The sequence below is a fragment of the Centropristis striata genome, chromosome 5, assembly GCF_030273125.1.
Source record: "Centropristis striata isolate RG_2023a ecotype Rhode Island chromosome 5, C.striata_1.0, whole genome shotgun sequence".
NCBI lineage: Eukaryota > Metazoa > Chordata > Actinopteri > Perciformes > Serranidae > Centropristis > Centropristis striata.
In genome coordinates this window covers 42,150,149-42,177,143 of record NC_081521.1, presented here as the reverse complement: position 1 = coordinate 42,177,143, position 26,995 = coordinate 42,150,149, and the positions used below count along the sequence as shown (strand labels likewise).

General features: G+C 40.3%; 1 protein-coding gene across 1 annotated transcript; it reads left to right on the top strand.

The window, feature by feature from the left end:
- The first annotated feature begins 1,837 nt into the window (after positions 1–1,837).
- Positions 1,838–26,865, top strand: LOC131971584 (immunoglobulin superfamily member 21-like). The gene is made up of 10 exons (XM_059333093.1): positions 1,838–1,898; positions 13,700–13,824; positions 14,208–14,329; positions 14,515–14,633; positions 17,729–17,844; positions 21,164–21,674; positions 23,458–23,558; positions 24,959–25,151; positions 25,293–25,331; positions 26,783–26,865. Exons 1-10 carry the CDS (start codon positions 1,838–1,840, stop codon positions 26,863–26,865), a joined length of 1,470 nt encoding a protein of 489 aa, XP_059189076.1.
- Positions 26,866–26,995: the final 130 nt, after the last annotated feature.

Here is a 26,995-nt window from a genome sequence, read left to right as displayed (position 1 = left end):
AATGCGGCTTCCGTCCTGGCCGTGGAACAACGGACCAGCTCTTTACCCTTGCGAGACTTCTGGAGGGGTCATGGGAGTTTGCCCATCCAGTCTACATGTGTTTTGTGGACTTGGAGAAGGCCTACGACCGTTGCCCTCGGGGAGTCTTGTGGGGGGTACTGCGGGAATATGGGGCACCGGGCTCGTTGCTACGAGCTATCCGGTCCCTATATAACCAAAGTGAGAGCTGTGTCCGCATACTCAGCACAATTTCAAACACGTTCCCAGTGGGTGTTGGCCTCCGCCAGGGTTGCCCCTTGTCTCCGATTCTGTTTCATGGACAGGATCTCAAGGCGCAGCCGGGGGGAGGAAGGGATTCGGTTTGGTGACCTTAGAATTACATCTCTGCTTTTTGCAGATGATGTGGTTCTTTTGGCTTCATCAAGCCGAGACCTCCAGCACTCGTTGGGGCGGTTTGCAGCCGAGTGCGAAGTGGTTGGGATGAGAGTTAGCACCTCCAAGTCTGAGGCCATGGTTCTCTGCTGGAAAACGGTGGACTGCCCCCTCTGGGTGGGGAGAGGTACTGCTTCAAGAGAAGGAGTTCCAGTATCTGGGGGTCTTGTTCAGCAGTGAGGGTAGAACGGAGCGTGAGGTGGACAGGCGGTTTGGTGCAGCGTCAGCAGTAATGCGGGCGTTGTACCGGACCGTCGTGGTGAAGAAGGACCTGAGCCGGAAGGCAAAGCTCTCGATTTACCGGTCCGTCTACGTTCCAACCCTCACCTATGGTCATGAGCTTTGGGTAGTGACCGAAAGAACGAGATCGTGGATACAAGCGGCTGAAATGAGTTTCCTCCGTAGGGTGGCTGGGCTCAGCCTTAGAGATAGGGGGAGGAGCTCAGACATCCGGAGGGAGCTCGGAGTAGAGCCGCTGCTCCTTCACGTCGAAAGGAGTCAGCTGAGGTGGTTTGGGCATCTGGTAAGGATCCTCCCGGGCGCCTCCCGTTAGAGGAGTTCCAGGTCCAACTGGTAGGAGGCCCCGGGGAAGACCCAGAACACGGTGGAGGGATTATATCTCTCTCCTGGCCTGGGAACGCCTCGGGGTCCAGGAGGAGCTGGACGTTGTGGCTGGGGAGAAGTCTGGAACGCCCTGCTTAGCCTGCTGCCCCCGCGACCCGGCCCCGGATAAGCGGAAGAAAATGGATGGATGGATGGATAGCCTACAGCAACACATTACACTGCCATCTTCTGACCAAAGTCCGTTCATGCAGCTTTGTTTATTGGCTCTAAAAAGTTTGATTTGACTTTCATGGAAACATGGCTGGTGGAAAGCTACAAATTATATTAGGAGAGGGACAAGCAGCAGACTTGGCTGCACAAAATGTGAATGCATCACAAACTGAGTGGCACATCATTTAAAAAAAATCACTGAAGTACAAATTAATTGGGTCATTTAGCCAGTCAGTGCTGATATTATTGTTTGTGTTTATTGTATTTATAGCATATGATCAATTTGTACTCTGATGCTTTGGCAAATATTGTAAGCGTTCATGCCAATAAAGCCTTCGAGTTGAAGTGAGAGAGAGAGAGACAGAGAGAGAGAGAGAGAGAGAGAGGGAGAGAGAGAGAGGGAGAGAGAGACAGAGAGACAGAGAGACAGAGAGAGAGAGAGAGAGAGAGAGAGAGAGAGAGAGTGAGAGAGAGAGAGCTGTAATCCTCAGCCTATAAAGCCAGCAGCAGAGTGAAGCAGCCCAGTGAAGGATGGGAGATGGAGCGTTGCTGACAGATGGATCAGATGGATCAGATGGATGAGATGGACCGGTGGTGGTGAGCAGCAGCAGCAGCAGCAGCAGCCAGCAGGATGTCTGGTCCTCTCACTCTCTGCTGCCTCCTCGCTGCTCTCAGCCTCACGCTGACCGCTGGTAAGTGACAACCAGCAGCTTCTCACTGCTTCAACCAGCTGAAGACAGGAAGACACAAGCTGAGTGTCTTTAAAGGCTGAAGAAAGATTCAGGGAATCATTCTGGGTTGTTTTTGTTTGGTGGTAAGCTTTCTTTCTTTCTTTCTTTCTTTCTTTCTTTCTTTCTTTCTTTCTTTCTTTCTTACTTTCTTTCTTTCTTTCTTGATATTGTTGATGTCAGCCTTATATATAATGTGTGTGTGTGTGTGTGTGTGTGTGTGTGTGTGATTGCTTCAGGGTTTGAATTGAAGTTTTACTATTTTTGCAAATTCCACAATTATAGAATTGGCTTCTTAGAAAAGTAGTTTTATGTAAAAGTAGGTCCCCATTAGTCACCAAATAATCTGTGTGAAATATGCTAATTCATGTAAATGATGTACCCTGAAAGCATTTTTACTGGTTTTTCCGGATGTCCCCATAAAGCTGATTAAAACATCACTTCGGAGGTTTGAAGGCTGTATAGGCTAACTGAGTTATGGCAAGTTTACTCAATTTTTTTCAGCTCTCTACAACCTCTAGAAAGGGTGGTCCCCACAAGTGATGATTAAAATTGGAGTCCCCATGATCTAAGAAAACCAGCATCTGTGTGTGTGTATGTGTGTGTGTGTGTGTGTGTGTGTGTTTTCATATTTTAGCCAATGTATTTCAAAATCATTTAGATAATTTTTATCTTAAGAAAAGTAGGTACACAACACGGTTATAATAGTTTTGGATTTTTCGTTAGTTTTAGTTTTAATTTCATTGTGAATTTTTTTTCGAATTCAGTTAGTTTTAATTCGTTTTTAGAGTGAGTTTGCTAGTTTTAGTTTAGTTTTTATTTTTTGAAAATGCTTCGTATTAGTTTAGTTTTTATTAGTTTTAGTGATAGTTTTAGTTTTAAGCGCTGCAAAAAATATGTGATTTGTAATATCATGGGCAAATTGAAGACATGCTCACATCGGATTACTATAATAACTGAATGGTTTACGCTATCGGAATTTTGATATTTCCAATGTATCTGAAAGCTGAGAAGTTGCTCTTTACAGCCAACATGGTTCAGGAATACACACACTCAGCGGTGGAGGAATAGAAACACTGGATTATGTATGAAAAAAAGTTGACAAAGACAAAAACGAAGGACATTTTCACTATAATTTTTGTTAGTTTTGTAACCACACAACACAGTTTCAACTTTCCAGTGATAACGATGTGGCTTTTGCCTTAAACTGCATGTTATCAACATAAACCACAAAGCATTGTGGGAAAATCACCTTGATGTTGCCTCACTTTGCTATGTTACTCCCCTTCCCAACAGGAAGTCATGGCATGGTTCTTCTTTTCTTCATCACTATCTTTTCTATAAATATAGCCTTAAAGGGGGAAAATCCTCTGAACACCGAGAGCTGGAAGGTGTTTAAGACTTTTTTTGAAATGTTCCAGTAAAGTACAAATCTAAGGCAGAAAGAAACTAGATTGTGTGATGTTTCTGCAGCCTGGTGATGTGGCTTCAGATGTCATCTAAGTTATCTAATGCTGTTTGGAGATTTTGCCCCCGGGGGATAAAAAGCCCATTGTCTGACTCTGACCCATATTGCTGTAGGTAATCTGTACTTTAAAATGATTAAATGCTTGTGGCTGTTCAAACCACAAAGTGCATGAGTTTTAATCCCAAAGCAGAATTCACAGATTTTCTGTTTATGATCTTCAAAGCCTGTATCTAGGTTTTGGGTTATGAATAAAGCCTTCTTTATCCGGCAAGAAACCACAGAGCCGAGGAAACATGGAGCCCTCCACTGATATTATGGTGAGAGCAGAGCAGTATCCAGGGGGACGGCCTTGGGTCCAGCCAGCCTGCTTTACTACAATAACAGCAGTTTATTCAAACAGAAAAGGACCAAGGCTTCTGGCTGAATGAGAAAAACTTGAAACAGCATTTACCTTTTGGGAGGGAAAAATGGATTCAACAGAGAAATGGTGGTGAATAAAAAGAAGAATGATTGTTGATTCAATAAGACATCTCAAAACTGTTTTATTTTTACCAAATCATGAAATTTTCATTTGGCAATCAACCAAATGTGGTCAGTTTAGTCATTTCATTTTTTATTTTTTTTCTGTTTTTGCAAATGCACCATTACAGCACTGCTTACTGTTAGTGTACCTGATTAATCCACATTATATGCTCCAGTTGGGGATCTTTTGTAATCCATCCCCACCCTTTTAAATACATAATGACTCTATATTCTAATTGCATCTTTTTTTTTATCATCCCATGATGTCAGAATAAAAGTTTTTTACAAACTCAGCTTGGTAGAAAACTTGTCGTTTCCTTAATTTTATGTGTAACATGTAGTTATATCTGTGTTTTCTCTGCGCTAATACATGTTTGAAAACTTGTAGGTTGCTCTCAACATTTAATAAGAAATGGTTATGTTTATATATACCATGAAGCAACTTTCATGGGTCAGTAAGGTTTGTGGCTGTCCTTTAATGTGACCAGATCACCATGGTAACCAATGGTAACCAATGTTACACGGCTCACCTGGATGGGATCTGCTGTTGTTCTCATTTTGAGTTGAAATTGGCTAAAAACGCCTTTCACTGATCAGCTCCTTTGAACAAAGTGTCTCTCTATAGTCATTAGATGTTCTATGACATGCAAACTTGTTAAACTGTTGGAATAATTTTGTTTTTGAGTTTTTGTTAACTGTGGTTTCATTTTAATTGTGGTATGTTTGGAAGAGATTGATTAATAAAGTTTTGAGAAGATTTACCTTTATCTGTCAATAATACATCACATTGTCACAATCATCTCATGGGAAGAAGCAAAAATTATTTTATACCAATAGTGTGGCGGCATAGCTAACCTATTGTTCATTTTGTGATAAAAGCGCCAAATTTGGTACATATATAGCTTAATATATCTAGAAAAAGACTGGATATTGGGCCTTTGCATATTCGCATTCTGATGACCACGGCCACCATTTTCAAAAATGATCTGTCGTCAGTGACCGCAACGTTAAAGTGACGTTAGAGGTCAAATAGGCAATACGATTGCTGACTTAGTTGCTGAAATTTTGTCACCTTTGATCCTCTTAGTTCTTAGTTTTTTAAAATGTAGGCTCTGAGGTTCACAGCAATAGTCCAAACGTCCCTGCATCCTTGGGTGATCTGTACCTTTAACACTAAAATTGAAAATGCTTTGAATTGAATGGGGGTGTCTGTAAACATGCAGAGTAAAGTGCATAGATATAATAACAAATATATAAGTGAGCAATTAATTTTTAAAAGTCCTTGGTACCACATTTGCTCTAGCATGCACAATCTGACAAAAAAAGCACAAAAAAACACCAATTACTTTGTAAAAGTCTGTAAAAGTGTGAGTGAGTATTTTATTTGGTTCTCAGGATCTAGAGTATGTCCATTATTGCATAATGTGCATAATGTGGTAATGATAAAGGAATGTTTAACCAACTGCTGGTAGCCATTTTTTAAAATGGCTGCCACTGCAATAGGGTCTGAATTTGTAATGGCCCAATATCCAGTTTTGTTCCCAATATTATCATCAACACATCTGCCAAATTCTGTGCTTTTTATCACAAAATGAACAATGGTTATGATATATTGAGCTATGCCGCCCCACAACAACTTCATGGGATGAAGAGTTCAGGTAGGTGGGAGCTGTTCAAGCTGCTGTTTTGTAGCCAAGAGTCTGTGTTTGAATTGAACTGGGAGCCAGGTGATGACCAGACCAGACACAGTGCTGCATTCAGGGTCCTCTGCAGAGGTCTGAGGCTGCATTCAGGGAGAGCTGAAGGAGTTAAAGTGTGATTTCTCCTCCTGCATGCTGGTCAGGTGGTCTGATCTGTTGGACAGAGAAAATCATCATGATAGGGAACGACGGCACACATTAACTTTAACGCTTAGTTGATCATATTCATATCACCTGATTTTGGTTGAACACTTGAGAACATGAGTTGAGAGAATCTGAGCTGAACACTTTGTTTTAATATCTTTTTTCTCTCTGAACTACTGAATATGCTTGTAGTGTTCGCTGACATTTACCAAAGCTGGCTCTAAAAGAAGCCTTCTATGATATCTCAGATAGCAAACATTAATAGTTACTGTATTATTGAGATGTTTACTTGCATATGAAATGCTCGTGATTCCTTCAGGTCACGGGAGCAGATGGGATTTATGAACTGGGGGACGAAGCTGTCAGCAAATGATTTTAACTAAATTAGTTATTTTTCCACTCCATGCCTGAACCAAAATATGTTTTTTTAAACATTTTTAAATGAACTGTAGTGTAAACAACGATCAACATATTTACATAAATAAAAAGAAGTTTCTACATGTAATTCCCAGTGCAGCCAAACAAATTTACTGACTTGAAGCTGACTCAATGAAGGACCCAAAAACACAACACAACACACAAAATCTACAACAAACAAAGTAGGAGGTCTGGGGGCTCCCCCAGATACATTTTGCCCTAAAAGCCTAAATCATTGCATATTTTAATGAATTATTAGAATAAGGGTTCTTCTGTTTTATTTAAGCCGTCTTATTTTGACAGTCTTCTTGTAAATTCTGTGGTGGACTCTGCTAACACATCCATGTGCTCTTATTTTGAAAGCTACACGTGATTGCTTTTATTTTGAATGGTGTTTATGGTGTGTTCAATTTACACAAAAAGTTGGAACTTGAACGCACCATTACGTATCACACAAATGCCAGATTCTCTATGTGCTGCAATGAAACTAAGTAATGAAGCTGAATCTGTTTTGTGATGTTTGTCGCCTTATGTAAGGACAGTGGGGGACGGATCGGGGTCACTATGTAGATCTATATATAATAGATCAAATTCAATCAGTAAAATATATATATTATATATATATTTTTATATATATATATTATATATATTATTATATAATATATATATATATAATATTTTGATTAGGGCCAAATTCTAAAAGTTTCCACGCCTCCTTCATTGTGGTTAAAAAACTTAGCAATAAAGTTTTAAAATGCACAGTCAGCTTTGACATATTGGAAATAAATATATGACGTTGTGACCTTCCAATACAAAGCAGGAGAAGGGCGTTGTTACATCTATGAATATGACTTTACTGTGAACTAAAGGATTTTTTCTATTTTCAAATTTGAATTTAGTAATGATGTCTGATACCTGTCACATTCTTCTATGTCTCATCCAAACGCAGTCTGAAAATGTAAATATCTGAATGTGTAAATATTTAAATATTACATGTAAAACATAAATATGTAAATAGTTAACTATTTAAATACTGTAAGCTCATTTTAGTATATTAACTTGAATATGTGAATTTACTTGTAAACCTTACAGTATCTACAGAACACATCATGAACAAAGAGTGAGTGAGGAACATGAACAAGAAATAGAAATATCACTGTGAAGCCAACCACATGTTAAATTAACTGACTTTAGGAGGGAAATGTAGCTGCTGTCTGAGAGCCAGGTCCATTGACTGAATGCTGATATATTTAACACATTGCTTTAACTGGATATTAAACATAGAGTGTGATTTTATGCTCAATAAATAATACTGTGTCATCAGCTAACTGTGTGTGAAATATGTGAAATATAGTAGGATTGTCTTGCTCTGTAGCTGCAAAGCACCTGAGAAGCTGTCACTGGAAACTGTTTAAAAAAAAAATACAGACACAAGCAAAAAACTTGAAGCGTGAAGATGGATTTGCATATGTCAAAATCAAATCAATCAAAATGACTTTATTTATTCCCGAGGGTAGGTCCAGTGAGTCTGTTAGCTCTGTTAGAATGAGACAGCCTGATGGCTGCAGGAGAGAATAATAATAATAATAATACTCACCAAACTAGGCAGCACTGATTCAAATTCAGGCATTATTCTGTTACTGTGTTGCCTGTTTCTCTCCTCAAGTGTTTCCAGAAACACATTTTTGGTGGATTGTCATGAAATGTGGTTGAACCCTTTCTGTCTCCTGAAGATGAAATGATCCTTTACTGATTCCTCTGGTGCTACTTTTTTTCTTCTTTTTTTTTTTACAATTGTGATTTTCAGTGAGATGTTATAAAAAACTATTGGATGAATTGTTATGAAATCTAGTTCAAACATTCAGGATGAATTGTAATTCGGTCAAAATTTTACTTATTTATGACTAAATACTAAACTTAATCAACTGTAGTGTATAGTGCTAATTAGCATTTCAGAAAGCATTTATCTGACAGCCCTACTAACATGTTATAGATTAAACAGACATATGTTGATCAGTGAGTTTTAGAGGTGTTACTAGCTAGCAGTTTGCCCCTGCTAGCATGTGTAGCCCCGCCCCAAATCATACGATTCTTTATCTTCTATTTTCTTCTAAATGGGGCCATTATTTACACTATTAACATCAAGAAGATTGTTTTACTAGTGATTGAGACTATAGTGTTGTCCTAAAAAAAATTTCTGAGGTAATAAATAAAGTGAGAAGTTTTCTCATTTTGCATTGAAAGTAATGGACATGCAGCTTAAGGCACTTCCTGGTTGGCCTCCCTGCTCAGACCCGGAGGTTGCCGCCTGGTATTAACGCATTCACATGAAATTGATCTGTGCATCTTACTAAATCTGGCAGTTGCACTGTTGGTCCGGTCATTTCTCTTTCTTCTTTTGCTCTGGAAAATAGTTCTAGATTTCCCGAAGATAAAATAAATTCCATATGCCAGTTCTCTCTCTGGTGATTCTGGCCGCCTGAACTTTGGCAGCTTGTTTGCCAGATGACAGATGTAGCTGCCCTGAATATGGAACGGAGCTCTGTGATCAAAGGAGAGTATTAACATGAGGTGAACCTCTCAGAGCAGCTTTTGTTTAGCCTGACGTCCAACATTCCTCATGCACAGTGCAGCAGCACAGAGTTCAATAGTTTCTGTTGCTGTTGTGTTTGAAAGTCTTTTATCTGACAGCAGGCAGACTGCCTTCTATACTGGGAGAAATGTATGAAAAGGAGAACAACTTGGCTTTATCTCTTCCAGCGTAGACGACATGAGACGTAGAATAGCAAACACTGAGCGGTTCACAGCCTCTGCAGAGGCTAAGCTGCTGAATTGTCCTTTCTATGTTTGTCACATCAAAGTAGGACAAAAACAGCCATAGTCCACAGCAAAACCTAAGCTGGTATCACTCCTCAATATCTCATCTCACTAACCTTAATCTCATTCCAAAATATGCTTTCCCTCAGTTAAATGATTGGTTTCTGCTGTTTAAAGGGACATTAGGAGTCATTTATGGTTGAGTGTTTTATTCTTTTGTTATTATTATTTCACCGTTATTCTGATATGTCTTAATCTCCCCGTCACAGTGTTTGGCTCTGTGTTCTTGTATTTCAGACACAGTGAGGACTGAGTTTTTTAACCATCAGAGTGAGGACATTTTTGGGAAGTGAGGACATTATGGCCAGTCCTCACTTCTTTAGATTCCTGTTTGAAAGTTAAGACTTGGTTTCAAAGTTACATTTATGTTTAAGTTAGGGTTAGGCATTAAGTTTTGCTGGTCAATCTTAGGGTAAGGGGCTAGACAATGCATGATGTGAATGTTTGTCCTCACAAAGATAGAAATACAAGGTTATGTGTGTGTGTGTGTGTGTGTGTGTGTGTGTGTGTGTGTGTGTGTGTGTGGAGAGAGACCAGAGCTGGCTGGCTCTTGGATGAAAAGCTGGAGGGAGGATTAAAGGAAAAACATGGAGAATAATCTGTAGCAGGCTGACGTCATGCAGAGGCCAGAGTGGAGGTGAGGCTGATGACATCACCACGCTGCTGCTGCAAGGTGCCTTTGGTCCATGTGTCAGAGGGCACACACACACACACACACACACACACACACACACACACACACACACACACACACACACGCACACTCACACACACACACACACACACACACACACACACAGAGTCACACACACACACACTGTAAAGACTACAGGCTCTGTTTCAGTCCTTTACAAATTAAATCACATGTGCCAAGGTTATTATAGTTAACCAAAACAAACGAAATATTTAAAAAACTAGAATTGAAAAAACATCTTTGTTAACTGAAATTAAAAATAAAAACGAGTGTTTTAAAAAAAAAAAAAAGATAACTAACTGAAACTGTATTGTGTGGTTACAAAACGAACTAAAACTAACTAAAATTATAGTGAAAACGTCCTTTGTTTTCGTCTTTGTCAGCTTTTTTCATCCATAATCCAGTAGAAAGAGGATTCTGTAGGTGAACATGCAGGAACACATAGTAAACATGTTACTGAGACTGGATGTCTACACTCCAACCAAGATGTCAAACACCTGGAACTGTAAGATTTAATAACCTTATTGGGGTTAAGATGGATAAACTAAAGTAAACACATAGTCCATTACAAAAAAACTAAAACTAACACTAAAACTAATGAAAACTAAACTAAAACTAAGCATTTCAAAAACTAAAAACTACACTAAAACTAGCAAACTCACTCTAAAAACTAATTACAACTAACTGAATTTGAAAACAAAAATTCACAATGAAAACCTTGACATGTGCTATTAATATTTATTATTTATTTAATATACAATATATCATATCCCAAAAACACATTATTTTATTTACAGTCATGAAAAAAATGATTAGACTACCCTTTTTCTTCACTTTCTTGTTTATTTTAATGCCTGGTACGACTAAAGTATGAGTTATTTTTCCACTTTCAACATGCCTGAACCAAAATATGTTTTATTTAAACATTTTTAAATAAACTGTAGTGTAAACAACAACCAACATATTAACATAAATAAAAAGAAGTTTGTACATGTAATTCCCAGTGCAGCCAAACAAATTTACTGACTTGAAGCTGACTCAATGAAGGACCCAGAAACATCTCTCCTCCTTTATCAGCCTGAACATCCTGCTGCAGTATGTTCCCCCCGTCCCTATACTGCTATCTGCGCGTATACTCCTATGAGAACCCATGCTGACACGGGAGAACATGCAAACTCCACATAGAAGAGCTGCTTGCTGTGTCTGAACCACAGACTGTATAAATCTGAACCCACAACCTTCTTCTTGCAGTGAGGTGACACATTTCATATGTAAAATATTTTCTGCAAACACAGTAAATAATCCCATGCTTTTTGTGAGATTGTGTCGTACATTAATGCTGACTCGCAACGTGCATTCATCCATTTAATTCTGCTGGTAGCAGCACAGCTACATATTAACATAGTGCCTTATGTAAACACTGTTGCTTGGGGATTAGAGTATGAGCAGAGAGCTGTCTGTGTTTATTAGACAGGCAGAGGTCAGGGCAGCTCTGTGTTTATTAGACAGGCAGAGGTCGGGTCAGCTCTGGGTTCAGGGTCCTCTACACCGTACGAGGCTGCTGCCTTAATGGACGTATGATTAACACTTGATGCTGAGCTGCTAATCTAACAGAGTCATAAAGAAACGCAGCAGCAGCTGAACGTCGCTGCTAAATTTAATCCCATCCTCCAAAGAATAGAGTCCATGTTAAATATTCAGCATCAGGAAAGACATCTGGAGCTCTCCAAGGAGAAGTAGGGACCAAATACTGTCCTCCATTAATATGACTACATAAACCATACGACTACATAAACCATATGACTACATAAACCATACGACTACATAAACCATACGACTCCAGAGCTGCTTGTGACATACAACAAGTTGTTTTTATCCTCAACTCGACCCACAGGCAGGGCACAGATGGGAAGCTCACCAAATGATTTCAACTCAATTAGTTATTTTTCCACTCCATGCTTCTCCATGCAAACAAATGTACTGACTTGAAGCTGACTCAATGAAGGACCCAGAAACATCTCTCCTCCTTCATCACCCTGAACATCCTGCTGGGTGATTTCTTGTCTGTCAGGATGTTCTGAGACTATGATGGGGGACCAAACAAAGTCTGGGACCATGCTCCCCTGGATAACATTTTTGCCCTAAAAGCCTACATTTGGTGCCTCTCACACATTCTAATGCCACTATTCCATCTTAATCATTGCATATTTTTTCATGAATTATTGTAAAGGATAACAAGGTCAGTCCTTTTGCTAATTCTGTGGTCTCTGTTAACGCATCCATGTGCTCTTATTTTGAAAGCCACATGTGTTGCTTTTTTTTTAAGGCGTGTCTAACGTGTTCTCACCATAACGCCTTATCCCCATAGATTCACTGAATCTATGGGGACATACACAAACTTTGGTCATTTTGTTTTTCAGTGATCTGATGAAGAGCACTTCTGTTCTACAAACTGCTGAAAAACTCCTTTTCGGAGTCAATAGATCTTCTAGTTTCATATGATGTCATTATCTTTACTCCTCAAAGAATTGTCACTAGCACTTATTGATGCACTAATAGCTCTTATTACACTATACCTTGATTGTTTGCTTTTACTCTTCCTGTAAGTCGCTTTGGATAAAAGCGTCTGCTAAATGACTAAATGTAAATGTAAATCTTTAGTGTACTCCTAAAGTTGAGCCCGCTACGGCCTCCATGAAAAAAATGATTGGCCGGCCCACTAATGGGACTTCTGAAAAGTAACAGTTAAAAATGTAATTAATATTCCCAGTCAGAATTATCTGTCTCATGGACTCTTTAAACAGTTCTGTTCCATACTGCAGCTCTCTATGTATAATTTTTTTCATCTGTCAGTTTTAGACTTTACACTCTGACCTTCCTCTCTGTGATGCTCCCCTTGCTCTGAGCTATGTCTCTGTTATATATTCAGCATCAACTCTACGTGCTTTTCATTTTCTAGTCACAGCGTTTCAGCTCCTCGTGTTCATGGTCAAACTTCCCGTTAGCAATGTGCAGCGTTTGTGTATAAGGTATAATATCATTTTTATACATTTTCATCATTTCTATTTAATTCCTAAGAGCTCTGACTTCATTATACTTTAGAGTGTGATGATCTTTTGAATCTCTCCGTCCTGCAGCAGAGAGAGAGGAGCCGTCCACTGCTGATTTTTTGCTCCATAAAGGTTTTGTGATAGAAGTTAATTAGAACCTTAAGTATGGGGAATCTGAATCTAATATAAAGTAGAAGTTTCACGTCTTCTTTACTGTAAAGGTCAATGGTATCGGAGCTCCGTTGATGCTGGTTTTTTATTTCAGGTTTAACCTTCTCAGGGTTAACTCTATCTGCAGCGTCTCAGGACCTCCTGGTCTGAGCAGGAGGCTAACCAGGAAGTGCCTTAAGCTGCATTCTAACGGAAATTCCAGCAGGGGGCGCTAAGTTTGGCTGCAAAAACATTTCTGTCCATTAATTTCACTGCAAAATGAGAAAACTTCTCACAATTTTTTTTAGGACAACACTATGGGTGATGTCACTACGTCCGTTATTTAAACAGTCTATAATTAGAACCTATTCATATTTTAGCACATGATGCAATTATTCAAATGGCAAAGTGTAAATGAGCTAGAGGTAAAAGTGTGGGTTGTCCAGCATGACTTCTCAGTAAATAGCTTGTAAATGCAGTGGTGTCCTGGTGAACCAGTTCGTTCTTCCCGTCCTCCGCAGGGAGAAACAGCTGCTCTCTGGATGTTTGGGATCCCTAACACCTCCTCCAGATGTTTGGGATCCCTAACACCTCCTCCAGATGTTTGGGATCCCTAACACCTCCTCCAGATGTTTGGGATCCCTAACACCTCCTCCAGCCTGGCAGTGACTGGTGTCTAGTGCCCTGCCTAGTTCAGCTCTAATCTAATATTCAAATATCTTCCATTGTTCTCTCTTCGGCAGGTTATTTAACCGTCTCCATTGAGCCTCTTCCTCCTGTTGTCATTGGAGACACAGTCACACTGAAGTGCAACTTCCAGACGGACGGTAGCCTCCGGGAGATCGTTTGGTTTCGGGTGAGCACACAGGTGAACTTAATGCACTTACAGCTACTGCCAACTTATCTCTATATAAACTTTATAACTATATAAACTATATAACTATATAAACTATATAACTATATAAACTCCCTCCTCCTTCGGCCCTCCATGTGTTAGTTTAAGATATTCATAGTTAGCCAAGAGTCATACATACATACAGGTCTTTCTCGTAAAACTACAACTAAAACTAATAAAAACTAAACTAACAAACTAATCAAAACTAGCAAACTCACTCTAAAAACTAATTAAAACTAACTGCATTTGAAAACAAAAAATCACAATGAAATTAAACTAATGAAAAATACTAAATGATTATAACCTTGATGTACACTTCTTGATGCTGGTCCTGAGATGAGGGTTTCTCCTGTCAGGTGACTGAAGGAGGCAGTGCCAAGCAGAAGATCTTCACCTATGATGCCATGTACAACACCAGCTACTCCCACATGGAGGACCAGCGGAGACGGGAGGACCTGGTCTACCAGTCCACTGTGAGGTGAGACAGCCACCACTGATACAGTTCTGTCATGTTCTAATAGTCAGGTGTCTTACGTGCCCCCTTTCTTCTCAAATCTGGTCCTAAGCCGCCTGACTATAATAACTTTTTATCACTGTATAAGATAATGAAAGGTACAATAAAACATCCTGCTGCATGATGTCTGTAACTGTGTTGATGAACAGGCTTCCTGAGGTCCAGATGGAGGATGACGGCCTGTATGAGTGCCACGTAGGAATCTATGAGAGGAGCTCCACAGACAGAGTGATCCTCGCCTCCGGCAGCATCAGCCTCACTGTCATCGGTGTGTTTCTCTCTGCTTAAAGATTTAACAATCAATCATTTATCAATCAGACGTAGAAACCAGCACAGATCCAGTCACAGAAATCATCTTAACCCTCTATGGTACGGTGTTGCCCTCAGGCAACATATCAATTTTTGCATGTTTTTGAGTGATGCGATACTTTAAAAAGAGGGAAGAGTCTAGGGAACCAATAGCAATGCTTTAATTTGTCACATGACCTCCAGGAGGCCATATTGAACCCTTTTTTTGCAGACTTTTCCAAAGGAAACAACTTTGCCATTTTGCGCGACAAAAAATCACTCAAAACCTAATTTCCTGGCCCTTTTCCATCTGGAAAAAATATATTCCTACTGATAGGTGAGTAAACCTTCATTTCTGATAGTTTCATACACTCAGACTGTTCCAGACATTAATTCCAATGGGTCGTTGGTTCAATGGTACAATGTTTCCTACAGGCAACATTCAGACAAGAAACCAGTTAAAAAAGTTCCTTTTATAATGTTTTTAAATTTAAAATGTTATGTATTGTATCCTGTTGAAGCTACTGAATCGTTTACACATGTTTATTAGGTAAACTATGTTAATATTACTTGTGGTACCATGTTGCCTACGGGCAACAAACCCCAAAAACTTCCAAAAGAAAAAAATAATTATAAAATTTCTTCAGATTATGTTTATTTAGTCTATTTTAAGACAAAAAAACCTAACTTATTCCTAACTGGCATCATAATGCGTGCCATAGAGGGTTAAAACAGGGTTCACATGTGATTCATGAAAACTTCATATCTCTCCAATCACAGCGTGAGAATGACCAGGCGGCTGGAAAGAAGCTTCATTTAAACATCACAACTTAGTATATACTCAGTATATATAATATATAATATATATATAATATATACTCAGTTTAGAGGCCTCATCCCAACAGTTTAACCCTCTATGGCACGCATTATGATGCCAGGTAGGAAAAAGTTAGTTTTTTTGTCTTAAAATAGACTAAATAAACATAATCTGAAGAAATTGTATGATTCTTTTTTTCTTTTGGAAGTTTTTGGGGTTTGTTGCCCGTAGGCAACATTGTACCACAAGTAATATTAACATAATAATTTACCTAATAAACATGTGTAAAAGATTCAGTAGCTTCAACAGGGTACAATACATAACATTTTGAATTTAAAAACATTATAAAAGGAACTTTTTTAACCGGTTTCCTGTCTGAATGTTGCCTGTAGGAAACATTGTACCATTGAACCAACGACCCATTGGAATTAATGTCTTTAATAGTCTGAGTGTATGAAACTATCAAAAATGAAGGTTTACTCACCTATCAGTAGGAATATATTTTTTCCAGATGGAAAAGGGCCAGGAAATTAGGTTTTGAGTGATTTTTTGTCGCGCAAAATGGCAAAGTTGTTTCCTTTGGAAAAGTCTGCAAAAAAAGGGTTCAATATGGCCTCCTGGAGGTCATGTGACAAAGTAAAGCATTGCTATTGGTTCCCTATACTCTTCCCTCTTTTTAAAGTATCGTATCACTCAAAAACATGCAAAAATTGATATGTTGCCTGAGGGCAACACCGTACCATAGAGGGTTAATGAGGAATTTCTCACAGGTAGAAATTGTAACACTGATGTTCCAGGTGCAACAGCACCACTTGGTTTTAATTTAAAAACTTCAATTAACTTAAATTTTAGTTTTTGGTCTATATAATGCCATAAACGGTAAACATTTAATAGCCTAAAAAATCTCATGGTTGCACAGTTTATTTATATTTAACGATAAATTATACAAACATGCTTCGATTTGTCACTATTTAAGAAAACCCACCAGTTTTATCTGCTCGCCTTCAGATGCAGATACAAAGTCTCAGACATTTGGACTTCATGCTTAGTGAAACACAAGCTGAGACCAGACGTCAGATTTGACTATAACCTCCACTCACGTCCAAAATAATCTGTAGCAACAGCATGTTTCTGATGCTGACGTTTTGTTCAGCAGGATATGAAGTTTACCAGCCGACAGAAGTAAAAGCTAACGTTATGCTATCACAAACTACTCCACGGTCACATGACATGTATGTCACTAACGTTCTGCTTGAGACGCTCCGACAGGCTGACCGGTGGTTGACTCGAGGCTGTGAGGTGGACTAATGTTCTCATCAATGTCCGGTATGATGATGTTTAATGTCCCCAACAGCCACAGTCTCTCATTTAGCCACTTGTCAGCAGCCGCCTTTTAAAGGACATGTAAAAATGTAAAAATTGAGGATATGTACTAGCGTATTTTATGTCATGCAACAAAACATCTCAGACTTCCAAAGTCTGAGAGTCTATGCTAACTTACTTCTGGGTTTAAGAACTCATTGCTGTGTCGCTCTATGCTGAGCCTTGCGTAGAAATCAGATTACGCCCACTTTAGTGACGTAAATTCCTTTCCTAAATGGAGGCCAATATCTTAAGAGGAAAAGTCGAGGGTTCACAGAACTCTTTAGGAATCACCTGTGATACCATTGATCGTACCATTGATATCCGTACCAAACATTCCTTTGAACTGTTGCTTCCTAGACACTAACGTGGATCAACCGACGAGGCCATCTCTAGGCCATGCATATACAATAGTTAAAAAATACATTAATCCATTGGTATCAGTATCAGAATCCAATTTAATGTCAAGGAGGTGTTCATAAAGACTTTCCTGTGGTGTTTATGATGCAGAACAACAACAATAACGAGAGAGAAGGATCTGATGGTCAACTATACATGAACAGATATGTAGAAACTATACTTCTGAGATGTCCTAAAGTCTTGTCACAGTAACGCTGGAGATGGTTTAATAACTAATAATAACTCTTAAAACAACAAATTGTTGTTGCTAACCATACCATGATTCCATCTGAACATGTGACATCTGAAGGAGGAATATAATCAGTAAATGTATTCCTCTGTTGAAAGGGAATGGAATGGATTTACATGTTGGAGGATCACCAGCACTGACTCACCACTTCAACATCTCTTCATTTCATGACTAGATAAAAACCACATAATTCATATTCTATATGTATTTTCCTTCATTGAATGAAAACATTCATGTTTCTCTGCAGTTCCTCCTAAGTCTATCTCTGTGGTGGCCGCCAACAGCCCGGCGCCGTTCAGCCGCTACGAGGCCCAGAACTTCACTCTGGTCTGCATAGTGACAGGAGCAAAGCCAGCTCCGATGGTGAGATGGAGCCTTTTACTCTTTCAGCCTTTTATCTGCTTCAAAGCTCTGCATCAGGGAATTGGTGTCACTGCTTTTCATGCTAGGAGGGAAAGATTCGTCTCCCATCCAACTATTTCTGATCATGAAAACAACTCTAAAATCTTGGGAAACCCTGATAGAGTGAAAAAGATGCCAGTGCTTTCACTCTCAATATGAAACTGCATGACAAAGGTTTGGTGTTCAGAGACAAACAATGCCACAGTCACAGCTTCGGTCTGGACTCTGTGACCTCTTAGAAAATGTATTGGGGATTGATATCAGGAGATTAGAGGACGGCTGCTTATGTGATGAAATAAATAAATAAAGTGAAGAGGGTCCTGATGAGACAAACATACAGATTAATATAGACAGATGAAGAGAAGCAGCACTACATGTAATCATAACCTTTATTTATTCATTTCATTTTCTACTTTCCATTTTCTGAGCTGCATGGTCAACAGCTCTATTTGTGTAACCAAGGTCACCTCTGCCCAGCACTGGCTTATTGTAGTCTTGTTAAATAATGATAATAGCAGACACCAATCTCTCTGGTCACATGATCATTCTCAGCAGTAAATAAGATCAACACAGCAGCATCCAGCTGGAAGCTGCTCTGGCCACAGATATGTAAAGCCTGCAGGATGTACAGAAACTGGATGACAGAAAACAGTCTCACTATACTGAATAAACAGTCTCACTATACTAAATAAACAGTCTCACTATACTAAATAAACAGTCTCACTATACTAAATAAACAGGAATTCCCAAATTTGGGAAAAACCCTTCAGAAAATGAGGTGGAAGGCATTTTAGGGTCAAAGTGTTTTCTTGGTTGTTCCTACAGTATTTTATTGTGCTTAATCCATTTCTGCCGGATGTCAAGCTGTAAAAGTTATGGTTTAGTCATAATTATTGTTAATTGTATATATTAGAAATGGCTATAATTTTCCAATTTGTGAATATATTATATCTGGTTGTTTGGTATCATTGTAAAGGAGCATCCATGGCTTTCATTTAAGCCCAACATTGTATCTTTCTGACAAACTTCTAATTTAAGACTCACAATAACCTCTCACTAATAAATAGTATGGGTATATTATACTTTTCCTGAATTGACAGTCTATTAAGTATTGCAGTTGTTGGTTTTTGGCTCCCTGGTGTCCCTTGATCCTCAAGGGATCAAATAAACTATATAGTTTAGGCGAAAATTGAGAAAAATGTGTGTAATTTATGGTTAAAACAGGTCATGTTACCTCAGAGAGATACAACATTAAATGAAAGCTGTGGATGTCCCCTTCACAATGACACCAAACAACCATATATAATCTATTCACAAACTGGAAAATTATAGCCATTTCTAATATTGGTCGATTAATCAATCATTATGCTAATTAATCAATAATTATGACTAAACTGTAACTTTTAGAGCTTGACATCCGGCAGAAATGGATTCAGCCCAACAAAATACCAGTGGAAAAACCAAGAAAACACTTTTACCCCAAAATGCCTCCAGGGTCCCAGAACTCTGAAGTTTCAGCCCCGTCTCAAATATAGCTGAAGCATTTTACCTGCAGTCTCAAATGTTTGTAGGTTTAGCGATCAGACTGAATGATAAGTGATTGACATGTATCAGAAGGAACAGAGACACTTTAATACTCACCATGTCTGCAGGCCTCCAGTTAAACTGGTTTAACTGTGCACAAGTCCTTTCAGTACACTAACACCATTGATTTGATACTTCAACTTCCAGCTCAGTCAAAGCCAATCAGACCTATCAAAGGTTTAATTAGGTTCAAGATCATTTTCTCCACAGTTGGACAAGCCCTATTTATCACACACAGGATCAATGCATGTGACAAAGAGTCACCATTCAAGTTTAAGGGCCAATTGATTTAGATTTTACTGACCAACATAACTCTTTAGAAATCAAAAAAGAGTCACGAGTCAAGGAGCCCTGTCTCACTCTATCTACTTTATTCTATGATGTGTGTTAAAGCATGAGAACAGTGAGACTTGAGTCGGTGTCTGACTCCTGCAGATGCAGCTGCAGCCTTGAAGTAACAACTTGCAAAACAAACAAGAAAAAGAACAGGAAGTCTCATTATTCGTTGTTTAAAAAACGATTCAGTAGCATGAACACATTTTGTCTGATATAACAGAAGGTTATATTGAAGACAGTTTGTGTGCTATTGATTTTTTTATTAAACTTGTCTGCAGTGAGGGTCAAAGGTCAGAGGGATTCGTTCCCTGTACCGACCATAAAAAAGCCCTTTGAGGAAAATCTCTAATCTGTGATTCTGGCCTATAAAAATCTAATAAAATTGGATTTAAATTGTGTATGAATGAGTGAAGTATGTGTATGTAAACATTGTAGGCACCAAAACTGCCAAACCAAACCAAAGCAGAGGATCAATGGAGAGACAATGAGACTGAGACCACATTAACTAAACAACCTCCATGACTGTCAGCTCCTGCAGAACCAGGTCAACATACTGCAACGGGCAGGAAAGGGAGGAATTATAACAATATACTAGATAAAACAATTAAACCAGACAGACGGACAGACAGACAGACAGGAAGGAGGTCCAACAAGCATTGACGAGTTCAGTATAAGAAAAGGGAGTAACCTAGTATCAGTTTGACAGTTCAGTTTCCCTAACATCTTTTCATGAAGAAATTTCCATTCCAATAATGAATGCACATATGTGCCATATATGGCTCTACCTTCCAACAAACATCATCTTTAATAAGGCCAATTCTGTGAAGTCTTGTTGGAGTGGAATAATGTCTCTAATAAATTTGCCCCTAGTTTCCCTAATATATTCCTGAGTGTTGGAAAGAATCCCCTCCCATGGTTTTCATCCAATGTACAAAGCTAATTTTTTGGCCATATCTGCACAGGAGGCGGCTGTGGCCTGGTAGAGCGGTCACCCATTGATCGAAGGGTTGGTGGTTCGATCCCCGACCATGACAGCCTACATAACGCAGTATCCTTGAGCAAGATACTGAACCCCAGTGTCTATATAAGTGCAGGTCCATTTACAAGATTACCATCCATTATTATATATCCAAGGACATATATAGTGCCACTTTTACTTGGTTTCTTTGTGACATATTGTTGGTAGCTGCTAGTAGTGCTCTATTGGATTTTTGTTGAACACAATTTTTGATTTCTTAGCATCTCTTTCAACCAACTATAATAATGAAGAAAGCATTTGACTCGTCCTGCTTCTTTTAGAATCGAGGGCTTACAGCAAAGTATCATTTCAAATGGAAAGTTCTGTGTTCCTGCCTTTCAGGTGTACTTCAAGCGGGATGGTGAGCTGATTGATGTGGTGCCAACTGCACAGTTTTCCTCCCCAGTGGACGACCAGAGCAAGGGCCCAGGTCTAGAGAACAGCTGGGACAAGGCCCAGTCAGGGCTCTGGAGCTCCCGGGCTCTGACCAGTCGAGACCTCGATGACACCAAACTCCACAAGTCTCTGTCCACTCTGGAACAGCAGGGGAAGCCTGCCAGGCTGGGCCAGGACGGTCCCGAACAGGACGGCGAGCAAGCCGAGTCAGATCCTGAGCCGACCACTGAGGTGATCCCTGAGACGGTGGTGAGCCGGGAGTTCCCCCGCTGGGTCCAAAGCAGCGACCCGCTCTACTACTTCCAGCACCAGCAGCAAGCGACAGGTGATGGCACCATGGAGGTGAGAGCCATGCTCACCTGGAGCCTCAACCCCCAACTGGACAACGAGGCTCTGTTCAGCTGCGAGGTCAACCACCCGGCTCTGTCCATGCCCATGCAGGCCGAGGTCACACTGGGTGAGCCACAACACACGCCGGCTGTTTCAAACAAAATGCTCTGTAAATCCAGTTATTATATATATATAGATCATCTGGTGAAAAGGTTGGTTTTACCTGAATGTTGGAAGGAGACATGAGGGGTGTTTCCATTACAGTCCAATACCCGGAATGAGGCGGGTCTCACTCGCCGAAACGCCCCTAATTCAATGTGAGCCGTCCTAAATGGGCTTTTGACGGGACTTTTTTCGTCCCTGTAGAAGAGCAGGGCCGTTTTTCTCCCCTGAAAAAGCCTGGTTGCTGATTGGATAGAACGCTAAGCAGGATGTGACGTAGAACTGGACGCCACAACAACATGCAACATTTGTAAAAGCCGGCGAAGCAGTGTTGCCAATTTAACGACTTGTCAGACCCCCCTAGTGACTATTTTTCAAAAAAAGTGACTGGCGACGAATCCAGCAACTTTTTCTGGTGTTATTGGAGACTTTTGGAGACTAGTTCTTACTTTTCTTAAGAACGAGTCGAAGCAGCACAGTCCTCCTGCAGCAGTCTCTCCCAGCCGCAGTCACAATGTTAACCCCTTAGCGTCCAGTCTGCAAATTGCTAACAGGCTAACAGTTAGCTCTGTAGCAGTACAGTGTGTATGTGCTAACAGGCTAACAGTTAGCTCTGTAGCAGTACAGTGTGTATGTGCTAACAGGCTAACAGTTAGCTCTGTAGCAGTACAGTGTGTATGTGCTAACAGGCTAACAGTTAGCTCTGTAGCAGTACAGTGAGTATGTGCTAACAGGCTAAAAGTTAGCTCTGTAGCAGTACAGTGTGTATGTGCTAACAGGCTAACAGTTAGCTCTGTAGCAGTACAGTGAGTATGAGCTAACAGGCTAACAGTTAGCTCTGTAGCAGTACAGTGTGTATGTGCTAACAGGCTAACAGTTAGCTCTGTAGCAGTACAGTGTGTATGTGCTAACAGGCTAACAGTTAGCTCTGTAGCAGTACAGTGTGTATGTGCTAACAGGCTAACAGTTAGCTCTGTAGCAGTACAGTGTGTATGTGCTGCTGCTGCAGGAGGTGTTCACTTAGCGATCTCTGTTTGTTTACAACAAGCACCAGACACTCTGTGCACAGTTAGCAATGCCGGTTAATTCACGATCACGATGTTTATGACCAGCGGAGACGCTGTGCATAATTAGCCATGCTGCTTTGTTTATGAATGTGGTGGACATTGTGCACAGTTAGCGGCGGCCACAGTTGCGTCTCCAGTGTTTAATCCGTTGCGTATGTGATCAGGGATCAGCAGCTTAAAGCACTTCAGCTGCATTCTCCAGCAGGTTGCTGTCTGCAGGTTGCTTTCTACAGCAGGTTGCTGTCAGCAGGTTGCTGTCTGGGTTAAAGTAGCAATAAAGATGCAGAGTATCCAGTAAATACTGGAGTCAGGCGTCCTCCCAGGAGTCCTGACACAGTTGGTGTTCAACTTCAAGAGTAGAACTAATGAGACGTATAATGAGAGCTGTTTACATCCAAACTTCAACACAACAACATTTTTTGGAGGACAAATTCAGGGTTACAAAGAACAAGGGCAAACCACTGAATCTATTATTTCAGATTCTAACTGAGAGCATGGAGCAGTAAGTGTGTCATCCTGGCCTTCAGCACAGTTTGTTCCGCTTCACTGGTTTATAACACAGTTACACATGTTCTCTGAGCAGGTGGGGAGGCATCATGGACTCTGTCACCTGCATATTAAAGTTGAGTATTGTATTCCTGTACAACAACAGTCCAACATGGTGTTTTATTTCTCTACCAGCTGCTCCCAGAGGACCCAAGCTGTCCATGAGCCCCAGCAAGGCCCGGGTGGGGGACACGGTGCGGATCCTGGTCCAGGGCTTCCAGCTGGGACCTTCTGCTGTGAGTTTAACACAATGCTTCACTGAGAAAAGGGAACACTCTGTAGTTCATAAAATGTCACCAAAAGGTAGGGAACACTTCAGGATAAATTATATGGACAGAGAAAAAGAGGCTCCCTTTTCAGAGTGCAGCAAGTTTTTGGAATTGAGTTCTTTCCTTCGAGGCACAAATTAGTTTCAGTTTCTTTCTGTCCACTTTAAAAATCAACTTGCAGACTTGCAGACTTGCGATATGACTGCTGGAGTCAGAGACAAAGCTTAAACCCTCTATCTGGCTCTTTCATGGAAAATATTATGAGTGTGGTGATGTTAACATGACAAAACAAATATGACATGTTCATTTACTGGGATTTGTCTAAATTGCTATTAACCTGGCAATAATTAACAACATTAGAATGAATTTCTGCCCTTGAAACTTGAGGACAGTGTTTTCACAGTTAAAGTGTGAATATGTGTCATACAGATGTGAAGAGACGTCTTATTTTATTTCTTATTCTTGCCTTGTAAAGAAGCATGGTGGTGCAGCAGCCTGCAGCAGAGGGAGGCAGTTTGTCCAAGGACAAGATCAAACCACACTGTTATGATAATGGGATTGTAGAACACATTCAAATGCTAATCATTTCCCTCTGTCACAATTACTGTATGTTTTTAAAATCCTAGGATATGCCTTGAATGGCAATTCTAGTGATGGTAGCCTCTCTTTTCCTCTGGCAGGAGCCTGTTAGCTGTTCAAAGGGCCAGAGATATCAGAACCTTAGCAAATCAGCTTTACCTTAACAATATAAGTCTGAGGTCAGAAAGGTTTAATACATAGTGAAGATGGAGGCCAACATGATGGAGGCGGGAGGATGGAGGTCCTGGATGAGAGGATCAGGTTGAAGAGTAGCGCTGCAGATGAGATTTTTAACTGGGAGGAACGAAGCTGTCAGCCAATGATTGGTGTCCAATTTTTGGTGTCATCATTAATCATTGCAATTTTTTAAGAATTATTGTATAGGAGAATAAGGGTTCTTCCATGTCTTATTTCAGTTTAATTTAAGTATTATTTTTTTACTAGTGATTGAGTCCATAGTGTTGTCCTAAAAAAATAATCTGAGGTAATAAATCAAGTGAGAAGTTTTCTCATTTTGCATTGAAATTAATGGACAGAATTTTTTTGCAGCTAAACTTAGCGCCCCCTGCTGGAATTTTTGGTAGAATGCAGCTTAAGGCACTTCCTGGTTTGCCTCCCTGCTCAGACACGGAGGTTGCCGCCTGGATAGAACTAGACGTGCTGTACTCCAGGTTAAGAACACGGCCCAGAGACAGCAGAAATCAGAGTTCTGTCTCCTCGTCCTTTCAGTTCACGTTGTGACTCGACCTGGTAGTTCTCTGCTCATATATCTGTGTGTTGGTCCACAGAGCGAGGTCTTCCCTGAGCCCATCTTCACCTGGACCAAGGTTGGAGGTCCTCTGCTGGATGGCAGAGAGGAGCATGATGGGAGGGAGCTGGTCCTGGAGAGAGTTCCTGCTGAGCTCAACGGATCCATGTTCCGCTGCACCGCCCAGAACCCTCTGGGCTCCACCGACACCCACACCCGCCTCATCGTGTTCGGTCAGGATCTGGTGGTTAGGACAGCTGCACTCTGTTTAGTCAACTCACCATTTATTCTATTTATTTATTGTGTGTGTGTGTATGTGTGTGTGTGTGTGTGTGTGTGTGTGTGTGTGTGTGTGTCTGTGTGTGTGTTTACAGACAACCCAAGATTGAAGAAAGGAAAAGAACATTTTATTGGTAGGTCATAGTCCCAAATGTTTCCAACATGTTCAGAGCCAAAAGCATCCATCACTTCCATCAGTGGTGTAGTCTGCTCAGTGTCATCCAGTAATTCATCCTTACTGGCTTAAACTTCCTAAAGGGATGATAACAGTGGTGGAATCAGCTTTATCTGTATGAGGCTCTGGCCTACATTATGATTTAAATATATGTGTTCAGCTTCAGTGTGACAGAGATACAACAGAGTCTGGTCCAGTGGTGATGTGTTGGGTTATTTATGGTTAAAATATATTAAACTTTACATTTTAGACATCGTTTGGCTCAACAGTGTTCAGTGGCTTTATTTCAGCTATTTCAACTCACTAATATATTTTTAAAACATGTTAAGACTATACAAGCCTATTTAAAAAAAACTCACTTTCAAATTAAATTCAGCAGCTGCACCATGTTCATGCTGAATCAGAAATATAATACAATACAATCGTATATTATATGAATTAATCAGTGCGACCGTTCACATCCTGACTGAGAGACAATTATCTCCTCTTTGATCATGAATCAGTTAATACAATTTAATAGTGATCCTGATCTTTCAATGACAAACATCTCCGGTAAAACAGAGGATTAATGTTCCGTTAGTTAGACTATTTACATTACAGCACATAGTCTGGCGGCTAATGGTGCGTTCAAGGTCTACGTGAATGTCAGAACGTTGTTCTGAGCTCCAAGTTCCAAATTTCAAGTTTGGACTTTGAGTGTAAATTAAACAAACGATAAGGCGTTACGTTAAAAACATGTTAGACCCACCTTCAAATAAAAGCAAACACATGTAGCTTTCAAAATAAGAGCACATGGATGTGTTTGCAGAGTCCACCACATAATTTGCAAGACTGTCAAAATATGACGGCTTAAATAAAAGAACCCCTTTTCATCTTTACAATAATTCATAAAAATATGCAATGATTAAGATAGAAAAGTGGCATTAGAATGTGTGAGAGGCACCAAATTTAGGCTTTTAGGGCAAAAATGTTCCCCGGGGATAATGCCCCCGGACCCCCTACTCTGTTTGGGTCCCCCATCATAGTCTCAGAAAATCCTGATGGAAACACTGGTCCTAAAGGTTTGACAGACTGGACAGACAACAAGTGTCCCAGCAGGATGTTCAGGGTGATAAAGGAGGAGAGATGTTTCTGGGTCCTTCATTGAGTCAGCTTCAAGTCAGTAAATTTGTTTGGCTGCACTGGGAATTTCATGTAGAAACTTCTTTTTATTTATGTTAATATGTTGGTTGTTGTTTACACAACAGTTCATATAAAAATGTTTAAATAAAACATATTTTGGTTAAGGCATGTAGTGGAACAACCACTCACTGACTTCAAACATCCCACCTGTGCTGTGTTGTAACCATGACTACCACCATGACCAGTGAAAGCGTCGCTGTAACTAACTGGTGTTGTCTTGTGTTGCAGCCATCGATGCAGCAGTCACTCACTGCTCCCTCTCATTCACCTCCATGCTGCTGCTACGGAGCTTCACCTGCCAGCTGACGTGACCCGCTGCTCCACCCACCTCCACCCACCTCCACCTGAGGCCCTGCTCTCTATGACCCCGCCCCCGGCAGTAGCTAACCCCACCCAGCTGGTGAACATTATAAGGGCAGTGGGACTCCAACCCTGAGAAGA

Bases quoted from the DNA above. Each gene is read 5' to 3' on its own strand.
- LOC131971584 (XM_059333093.1), top strand. From the start codon at position 1,838: ATGTCTGGTCCTCTCACTCTCTGCTGCCTCCTCGCTGCTCTCAGCCTC. The intron at 14,634-17,728 runs GTGTGTTTCTCT...GTTTCTCTGCAG, and splicing joins CATCAGCCTCACTGTCATCG to TTCCTCCTAAGTCTATCTCT. The intron at 21,675-23,457 runs GTGAGCCACAAC...TTTCTCTACCAG, and splicing joins GCAGGCCGAGGTCACACTGG to CTGCTCCCAGAGGACCCAAG.